The sequence below is a fragment of the Melospiza melodia genome, chromosome 5 (assembly GCF_035770615.1).
Source record: "Melospiza melodia melodia isolate bMelMel2 chromosome 5, bMelMel2.pri, whole genome shotgun sequence".
In the NCBI taxonomy this organism is placed as follows: domain Eukaryota; kingdom Metazoa; phylum Chordata; class Aves; order Passeriformes; family Passerellidae; genus Melospiza; species Melospiza melodia.
The window spans coordinates 92,106,034-92,116,345 of NC_086198.1; the positions used below are offsets into that span (position 1 = coordinate 92,106,034).

At 51.9% G+C, this 10,312-nt stretch overlaps 1 protein-coding gene across 2 annotated transcripts in view; it reads left to right on the forward strand.

Moving 5' to 3' along the window:
• Positions 1-8,482, forward strand: part of LZTS3 (leucine zipper tumor suppressor family member 3) — a 54,854-nt gene extending 46,372 nt beyond the window's left edge. For both annotated transcript variants that reach the window (XM_063157864.1, XM_063157865.1), the window contains exon 4: positions 299-8,482. In XM_063157864.1, coding sequence (XP_063013934.1) covers positions 299-1,012 — 714 coding nt within the window. In that variant the 3' untranslated portion in view covers positions 1,013-8,482. The remainder of the gene's footprint in view (positions 1-298) is intronic.
• The last annotated feature ends 1,830 nt before the right edge of the window (positions 8,483-10,312 follow it).

Consider the following 10,312-nt stretch of genomic DNA (forward strand, 5'->3'; position numbering starts at 1 on the left):
GCAGATGTTCAGCAGAAGGTTTGGGATCGAGCCCTGTGGGTTTGTGGGTAGGAGAGGAAGATGAAGGCAGGAGAGAAGCATCGCTGGTGGGGACCACATCACAGGGCTTGGCTGTTTGGGCAGCTCCAGCTGGGAACAGCATCAGATTCCTGAGGGAAAAAACACAGAGGTGGGGACAACATCTAGGTCTGTGGCATGGTGAGGGCTGGGTCCTTGGGCAGGGTCATTTAATGGGCAGCTCAGGGGACAAGCAGCTCCTCACTGCCACCGACCAGCCTCACGAGTGCTCTCCCCACAGGTGTGCCAGAAGGCAGGTGAGATCTCCCTGCTCAAGCAGCAGCTGAAGGACTCCCAAGCCGACGTCTCCCAGAAGCTCAACGAGATCGTGGGCCTGCGGTCGCAGCTCAAGGAAGGCAAGAACTTCCTGCGGGAGAAAGAGGAGCAGATCCTCACCCTGAAGGACTCCTACAGCTCCAAGAGCGTCAACCTGGAGATCTGCGAGGGCGAGCTGCAGAGGAAGATGAGCGAGGTCCAGGTGCTGAGGGAAAAACTGAACCACTGTGAGCTGGAGGTCTCCGGCCTGAAGCGGACACTTGCCAGCATAGGGCCCACGGGGTCTTTTGGCGGGGACCTCGGGGACAAGCTGCGGGGGGACCCGCTGGCCTGCGAGAGCGACGAGGCCAAGATGCAGCGGCAGAGCGAGGACAGCGTGAACAGCCTGAGGAGGGAGGTGGAGAGGCTGCAGACAGAGCTGAAGCTGGAGCGGCAGCAGCGGGAGCAGCAGGTGATGGACTTCGAGGAGGAGCGGCGCACGTGGCAGGAGGAGAAGGAGAAGGTCATCAAGTACCAGAAGCAGCTGCAGCTCAACTACGTGGAGATGTACCAGAAGAACCAGCTCCTGGAGCACAAGGTCAACGAGATGAACACCAAGGCCACCAGCCCCCCGCACACCGAGGAGAAGAAGACATGGACTCCCTCCAGGCTCGAGAGGATAGAGTCCACCGAGATCTGAGGGGAGCCGAGGTGACACGACAGAATTTTTTATTGCTGTGCATGTACTACCTACTCAAGCCAGAGATCTTCCGAAGGATAATGCGCTCCCGTGGGAGCAGTGTGAGCATGCTCCCACCAGGCTCCATCACCCTCACTCTCCTCTTCTGTGCTCTGTAGGTACAATAACTGTGGATGTGCATTGGTTTTCTATCGACAATGCCACATCTTAGCTGGGGTTTTTTCCTAGTACAGCTGGTGAGGGTCAATTGGCTCTTTTGTAATCTGCCCTGACTGTTACTTCACTAGAGGCTGCCACCCCCTCTCCTACAATTCACCCTTCTTTGGTTGGTTGTTTTGGAGGGTTGTATTCAGTTTCTTTGGTTTTCCAAGCATTTACGTGCAGCAAAACAGTTCAAAGTGGCAGGTTTGTTGGTTTTTGGGTTTTGTTTTTTTTTTTTTTTTTTCCAGGACGTTTTTAGCCACATTGGCTAATGGAGCAAAGCTCTTGGGATCATGAGCAAACTCAAGCGTTCTGCATCAAGTATCCTGTCTAGACGGTGGTCTTAGTGAAGTCAGTGCGAGCTTGGCCACTGATTTCAGTGAAACCAGACATATCTCTACCAGACGACTCCCTCTTGCCCTGGCTGCAAGAGGTTAGGACATCCTTGAGAAGCAGGATGAGCCTGTCCTGCTAACAGAAGCCAACAAGGAATGATGTCCCAGCAGGAGCCTCTCTGGAGGCTCAGCAGAGCTTAACACATGCTGCGTTTTCACTTCCTTGTGGTTTCCTCCTGCAGTTCCACTCCTCTCCCAGGCTGTGACCAACCCTGGGAGCAGAAACACCCTCCCACCTCTGCCTTGGCCCCCTTACTCTATACCCAAGCTGGCTACAGCAAGGGAAAAGCTTGGAAATCCAAGCTAGTTTCCCTTCCCAACAGCCCCCTTATTTCCCAAAGTCAATGGAATCGAGGTTTGGGGAAGCCTCCAAACCCATGGGATGTTTATGCAAACTGAAGCTTTAGCAATCTGCCCCAGAAGCGGGCAATCGTGCCACCCTGTCCCCAAACGAGTGACACCTTGGTGCACTCTCTTGGGCCAGGGTCTGCTTAAAAACAGCACTCGAGCCTCACTCAGGAGTTGCAGGGGGGGCACAGCAGCATCACAGCTGGATTGCAGCAGTCAGCCTTCAGTTCTGCCATTCCAAACAGCACCCACAGCCATCCCACACCCCAGGGATGGAGAGAACAACTCGCAGGCCTGGCTCAAGAAAATACTCAGCTACTAACTCTGAGCATGAAAGAAGTCATAAGAGGGGGAAAATGCTTAAGATCACGCAAGTGCTTATGCCCTGGCAGAATAATACACCAAATCCTATGTGCACAGTCACTAAGGCAGCAAAACCTGGCATTCTGCTTGAAAAGGTGGGCAAGGTGAGCTCAGTTCTTCTGTCATGGACAATTTTTTACCACAAGTCACCATAAAGAGAAGGAAAATGTTGCAAAGTGGAGTTTGCACTGGCCAAAGGATCAATAGGAGTGGGGATTTTGGCTCTTTGCCCTGGGGAGCAGCTAGAAGAGAAAAGTTAGGATTAGCACTGGGATGTCTGGAAATGTTTCTGAGGTGACACCAGGGTGAATTTGGCCAGATTAAATTTCATGTGCACACTAAGGAAGAACCTGGAGGCATTGAGGGGCTGAAGACCTTCCAAACAAAAGCCCTGAAGCTGCACATTTTCCATGTTCTGTCTACCCAAAACTCTCCAGTTCACAACCAGGTGTGACCTTCGGTTTGAGAACAAACATTGCTGTGATGAGCTCCAGCCTGAGCAGACTGGAGAATGCAGTTAGTCCCACCAGCCCAAGTCATGGGACACTGCCACTGGCCAGGAGCTGGTGGTGGCTGCCAGAGACCCCTGGAGCCATTGAAAATTGAAAAGTGCCAAGACTCAGGGCATTTCAAGACCCCAGTTGACAGCTCCTCTTTTCTCACCACTTCTGCCCATGTCTTTGGAGCTGGAGGAAGACAACTCATAGAAAACACCAGGGCAGCTCAGGCTAAGCCCCTTTCCCTGGACCAGCCATAAAAGGGAGGTGAGGTCAGGTTTGACCACTGATGGCTGTGGGGAAGAGTCCTCCTGCAAATCCTGAAGATCTCCAGCACTCTTGGACATCAGCCCAGCAAGGAAGGAGCGCAGCTGCCTGCCAGTGCCACACAGCTGCAGACTTGGCCATGGCAGGGCAAAATCCACAGGCACCTGGCCAGGCACATCCTAGAGCTTCCTCCGTGTCATACTCCAGGCCTTGCAGGCACAATCCAACATCCCACAGTGGCAGGGCTGGAGATGTGGTGTCTCACCTCCCAAAGCAGGTGTTTGGTGTCTGCTCTTGTGAAGATTGTTCACCTTGGAGGAGGAAAGGCCTCCTCCCTCCACCTTCCTCACTGCATCACATCGATCCAGAGCTTCAATCCAGATCTGAGACCTCGACTGTGGACATTCCCTGCATGGCAGAGCCTTCCAGGCACCCACTAAGACACTCTGCTGCTGGTTTTTCCTCTCTTGGGATTCTCCCAGGATCCCCCCAAACAGCACCCCCAGCTGTCCTGCAGAAACCACCCCACCCCTGCTATGGTGACAGAAAACACAGATGGTTTTGGGAGCCAAACGGCCACAAAGGATTCCTGTGCTCCAGGATTCCTCCCCACAACTGGATGTGCTGCTCCCCATCAAGTCCTCTCCCCTGTGCCAGCCCTTTGCTCAGCAGAGATGGAGCAAAACGATGGTGAGACACCTGGATTCCTCTTGTTTGTGCCCAGGTGGAGCTCACCTGGCTCCTTCCACATCTTTCACACTTTCACAAGTTGATTAAATCTCCCATCTAAAGCTTTGTTGAGGCTCTGGGGTCTTAGCCCTGGGTTAGGACAGCCAAGGGGTGCCAGGCTGGTGTTAGGGTGACATATCCTGGGAATGGCCAAGGAGACTGGCAGTGTGTCTCTTGGAGGCTCAGGCAGGGCTGATGAATTGTTTCTGTCCCATGGAATTCCACCAGAGTCTGGGTTTGACCATCCTCCAGCTGTTTCCTGCACCTTGGAGCTGGTGGAATTCAGTGTGACATCCTGGCTCTCGTGTCATTCCCCAAGTGCTGCCCCCAAAATCCTCTCCAACCTGCCACTGGCCACCACCACAAGCTGTGGCCGTGAGGGTCTCAGCTCAGTTGCCCACACATGGGGTCCACAAAGGTATCTGGGATATCTGGGATACCCAACACATGCATGATCCAAGAGTTTTGGGAGAGTGGTGGCAGTCCTGGAGCAGCTCTGGTGTCACAGGCCCCCCATGTACAGAGCCCAGTCACGCTCCAGGCACATCCACACGGCCAACAGAGGACAATGATCAGCTCCAGAGGCTTCCACCCATAAGGACGTGGGCTAAGCAGGGTGTCCTGGTGCCAGGGAAGGTCTCACTCTGCAGTGGGCACGGCTGCTTTGCTCCACCACCGTCCCAAGGCTGGCTGCTACCACTGTCTCAGCAACCAGCTGGGCTGATTCCAGCACTCCCCTCTCACCCCCAGGGTGATCACCACAACCAGGGCACGTTGTTGTGCCCCACACAGCCCCACTGAGCTCCTGCCACTGTCTGCTGGCAGCTGGTGGCCCCAGTCCTGCTGTCACTGGTGGTGGTCACTCACCTCCAGGTTTCCACGCTCCAGGGAGGAATGGAATTGTTGCTCTAACACTGTTGTACAGAGAGAAGTGTATTTGGATGTAAATAAGAGCCCAGCTCTGTGTGTCGATGATTAAAAGGAGACAAGAAGGCTCTGTGGCTTCTCTGTTGGCGAGCGGGGCCGAGCGCTGCACACAGGGTGTTCAGCACCCCGACCTGGGCCTGGCTGCACTGGGAATGGGCTCCAGCACCTCCCAGGAGAGCAATCCACTTGGGATTAGCTCAGCCTGGTGTCCCTCTGTCCTGCTTTGATGCTTGCTGTCACCCTGAGCCAGGTTTGCAGCGACCCCCTGGTTAAGGGTGCCCATCTGGTGTCACAGCCAGACTCCAGGCAGACAGTGGTTTCCAGAGTGTCCCCCTGAGCTCTGCCCACCATGGCAAGGACCATCCTGCTCCCCTCCTGCCCCTTGCAGTGGCACTTTACAGCTCGCTCAAGGCAGTGGGCTCACGAGCAACGTGACCAAAGATCACTGGAGAGCGCTGGGCTCCATGCCTGGAGCTGTGTCCCGGCTTTCCTGCAGAGACCTGGGGCTGGTGGGGGCTGGAAAAGGGGAATGAGAGCTGGCAGGGGACATGATTTCCCTGTCTCCCACCTGGGAATGTCTGCAGGTCCATAAGGGCCTTTTCTGTGAGAGATAGGACAGGATAGAAGGGAGTTCCTGGGTGAGGTGATTGTCCCCAGTTGGTGACACCAGTATCCTCCACAGCCATCCCAGTTAGCTCCACACCTTTCTCGTGGAGAATATGGACCAGGGGCTGTCCCTAGGAGTTGGGATGGATGCCATTCCCTTTCTTCTTGAGGAGAAGAGAGGAGGCACACCAATTCATGCATCTTCTTGTCTTCAGGCAACTTCATGCCTCTCATCCTCAGAGCAATAGGTCAGCAGCAGACACCACTACAGGGTCCAGCCAGATGTTCTGGCTCAGTGGGAATGTCCAGGAAAATGAGCATCCTGAGAGCTGGTGGTCCTGCTGGCTGTCCCCTTGGTGTCCTCTCCACAGCTCACCCCAGGGCATCCTCAGCACCCTCCTTACCAAGGAACCAAACTCCCAGGTGAAGGCAGCGTGTTCTTCACTTCTCCTGCTTGGGGTGTTGAAGGCATCTCCACCCACCTTTGCTCCAGGAAGGCTCCTGGACCTGGGAGATCTGTGCTCCTGCAGGTGGGTGTTCAGGTGGGTCTGGCCTTGGGCAGATGCCTCTCAACTTTGCCTCTGCTCCCCAGCCATTCTCAGCCTTCTCCACTCCATCCCTGGGATGGAAGAGAGCCCAATTAATTTAACCCAAACCTTCAGTTTAAGCCTTGAAACCCCTTTATATTTACTGTTCACCAAGATCCCTTGCTAAAGATCTGTCCATGTGTTGCCTGCTGCTCCTCTGCCCCAGCTCTCCAGGCTCTCCTGCCTCTTTTCAGATCATCTCCATCCCACTGGAGCAGTCAGGGCCTCTCCCAGTGCTCTCCCAGGTACACCTGGACAAGCTGGAGCTACAGCCCCCACTGGGAATGGGTGATCCCAACCCTGCTCTCAGGAGCTTTCCAGAACACTGATCCTCTCCTCTCTGACATCCCCAGGGATTTTGGGGATGGATCCATCAGCCCTGCTTTGCCTCCAAGGACAATCTGGCTTCCTGCTGAAAGGCATTCCCACGGCCTGCGATCCTGTGGGATCATTGCACGGGGATTCACAACTTCACCACCAGCCCTGGAGCTCCCTGGTCCTTCCACCCTCTGGAAAAAACAGGGGTCTGAGGGGTCTCTGAGGTCCTTAGGGGCACACAGGACCCTGCAGTGTACCAAGGGGGTGGGATCTCATCCAGCTGTTTGCAGATGTTGGCTTCCCAAGAGGATGTTCTTGTATTTTCAGGGTAATCCTCCTCCCTGGCTCTCCCAGTGATGGGAATTGTGTCAGCTCTGGGGCCTGGACCAGGCTGTGTCCCCACAGCTCTTTCACAAATCTGTTTTTTCCAGCAGAAAGTCTCTGCTTTCTGTCCCAAAGCAATAGGATTTTCCAGGGAGATTTCAAAGGGACTCTTCCCAACTCTGACACCTGCAGACAAGCCAACATTCCTTCAGAGCTCCAGCCCTGGCCTCAGCTCCTCTGGAAAGGGATGCAGGCTCCAGTCTGGCTCTGAACAAACACTTGGTGGCTCGGGTTGCCCAAAGCTTCCCACGTCCAGCAGGTGTGACCCATCCTGTCACTGGGCAGGAAGTCTTCTCCACGTGGGAGCCACTGGGGTGTCTGAGCTCACGGAGCCACCTTCAGTGACAACCAGTGGGACACTGTGGCCATTCCTGAGAGCCTGGGAGGACAAGATCGCTTCACCCCATGGCTGAAAGGAGCAGAACAGGGGCTGGCAGGAGCATCCCAGCACCACCCAATGCTGCACCCCCGGCTGATGTGTCTATGCAGTCCCTTCCCAGGCAGAGCCCAGCCCAGGGCTCCTCCAAGGTGTCTTCGTTTGCACTCTCCAGGACCTGGAAATCGCTGTGAGCCCAGAGGAGCCGCTCCGGGCACCACCCCAGGGAGGTTTTCCCTCGCCCCAAACCCCATTTTAGACGTGGCTGAGTGCAGTTCCCCAGCAGATGCAGAGCTGTGCCCCCAAAGCTGCCCCGGGGGTGTCCGACCTCACCAGCAATAACAGGAGCTCTGCTGGCCGTGTCCCACCGCAGCAGCTCCCGCGGGACACATCCCGCACCACCCGAGTGTCACTCCAGCCCCAGCCTTGTGCTTCTCTTCCCTCTCGTTTCTGACGCCTCGGTGGCTCCCTCTGTCTCTTTTTCCCTCTCTTTTTCTCTCTCTCTGACTGTGAATTCAAACCAGAAGTGTTCTGAACTCGACTCTGTTACTGTTCTGTCTCTGCGTCGACTGTTGCTGGTTCTCCGAACTGCGTTTCAACGAGACTTTGCAAAAAAAAAAAAAAAAAAATCTAAAACATCTAAAAAAAAACCTAAAAAAAAAAAAAATTCTCAAAAAAAAAAAACTCAAAAAAATCTTTAAAAAATCTAAAGAAAAAAATCTGAAAAGGTAAAAAAAAAAAAATCTTAAAAAAATTTCTTTAAAAACCCTGAAAAAATCTTTTAAAAATCTAAAAAAAAAAAAAAAAAAACCTGAAAAAAAATCTTCAAAAAGTTCATAAAAAATTTTTTTAAAAGTCTGAAAAAATCTAAAAAAAGTATTTAAAAGTAAAAAAAAATCTAAAAAAGTATATTAAAAATTCTAAAAAAAAAAAATAAAATTTATATATATATAAATATATATATATATATGTACTTGGAAAAAATAATAAAAATATTTTAAAAAAAGAACTCCATAAAGTCGGGTGTCTCTCCTGTCCACTTGGTCACTTCCAAACACTGTTGTCTTGACTTTGCCTCTGGTTAAGTGTGTTTAAAGACAAAAGGTTGAACAAAAAAAAAAAAAAGAGAAAAAAAATTAAAAAATAAAAGAGGTAACACTCACCATTCTGGGATTTTTGTACAGCAAAGGTGTATCTGTTTCAGAGGTTCTTGTTAAAACTCCACCACAATTCCCAACTCCCTGCTGGCCTGTTGTCTGTTCCCATTGGGTTATCCAGATGTGAAGAGCTCCTGCCTTTGCCATTTTCTACAGTGAATAAATATATAAATATATCTGTACAGAGGTATGTATATATATAAATAGACATGCAGATCTATATGTATACGTATCTCCAGCTCTCCTCTCTCCAGCTGACTGTGAAGGATTTTTATTGGGCAAAATAAAATGGAGAAAGGCCCCGTTTTAAAAACAGGACTGTGTGTGGTTTGTTTGTGTCACAGCTGGGAGAGTTGGGGAGAATCAGGGGAAATTTGGGGATGGATGCACTCATGGGAGAATTGGGGAGAACCAGGGGGATTTGGGGGATGGATCCACAGCTGGGAGAACTGGGAGAACCAGGGGGATTTTGGGATGGATCCACCAAAGGTAGAAAGGAACAGAACCGGGGGGATTTGTGAATGGATCCACAGCTGGGAGAACCAGGGGGATTTTGGGGATGGATCCACAGCTGGGAGAATTGGGGAGAACCAGGGGGATTTTGGGGATGGATCCACAGCTGGGAGAAGGGAGCAGAACCAGGGGGATTTGGGGGATGGATCCACAGCTGGGAGAACTGGGAGAACCAGGGGGATTTTGGGATGGATCCACCAAAGGTAACCAGGGGGATTTTGGGGATGGATCCACAGCTGGGAGAAGGGAGCAGAACCAGGGGGATTTTGGGATGGATCCACAGCTGGGATGGGGAGTTGTGGGGGGAAACCTTCACCCTGGGTGAATCAGCACATTCCAATCCAGCTGCAGAGGTGGGGAGGCAATTCCCCTTCCCTTTCCTGGAAAAGCCACATCTCCCAGTGGAGCGTCTCTGGGGGTTCCCTGACTTGCCCAGCATGTGGCTGAAGCAGTGGAACACACTCAAAAAGCATCAAATTCATGTTGGATCCCAAATGTTGGGGGTGCGGACCCTAGGCCAAGGCCTATCCACCTTCCCTCAAGCAGGGAGGAAATACCACATCCAAAACCTCCTGCAGTTTTTACTCAGATCAATCCTACCCAACTCTGTCAGCCTCACTAAAATCAACAGATAATCGCTGTTTTTCTTTAAAACCCCAGCAATTCCAGCACTTTTCCCCATGGCAGCAGCTTTATCAGAGAGGTCTCCTGCCCTCTGGTGGGATTCCATGAGTTTCCTCAGGTTTAGAGCCTGAGGTGCCATCAGCCAGCGTGGCTCTCTTCCAGGGCCCTGGGGCCTCCTGAAAATTGCATTTCCTCCTGAAAACGGCATTTCTTCCTGGAAATGGCATTTCCTCCTGAAAAAGGCATTTCTTCCAGAAAATGGCATTTCCTCCCTTGCCAGGGCACAAAACCCCATCTGAAGGAAGAGGTGGGCAGGAAGCAAACCTCGTGGAAATATCAAGAAGGGACACAAGTGCTAAGCAAGGCTCAAGGCAATATTTAAATAATTTGCCGGTGCTGAAAGCCTGCAGTGGGCAGGAGAAAGATTTCTGGCAGAAGTGGAGCCGTGACTGTTGGAAATACTCAAAATCTGTGGGGACACAGCCCTGGCCAAGGGACTGTGGGCGGCTCTGCAGGGGCAGGAACTCGGGGCAGAGCTCCACAGCTCCAGAATCCCCCTGTTCTCTCAGTGATGGGTGTCAGCTCACACAGAGCCTCCTACACACCCCACACCAGCTTGGGGCTCGTGCCTCCATGGTGTGAAAAACGCCAATCACTTGTTTTTAAAATTTTAAAAGTTTAATAGTAACAAAATGGTTATTAAAATAGCAATATAATTGGAGTCATAATCATTTGGACAGTTAGGGTTAGGACAATATGAGACAATAAAAACAAAGAGTTATGGACAGTCCAGGTACCTCTTTCTGGGCAAAATAAGCCAAAAAAGGACCCACATTAACAGAGGATTAACCCTTAAAAACAAAAAACCTGTTGCATATTCATACACGTCATACATGATGCATAAATTCCATTCAAACACAGGATTCTCTCTGGTCAGTGTCAACTTCTTCCTCTGAATCCTGACGGCTCTTCAGGGCTGAGTGAGGCAGGAAGAAGTTTGTTTCTCCT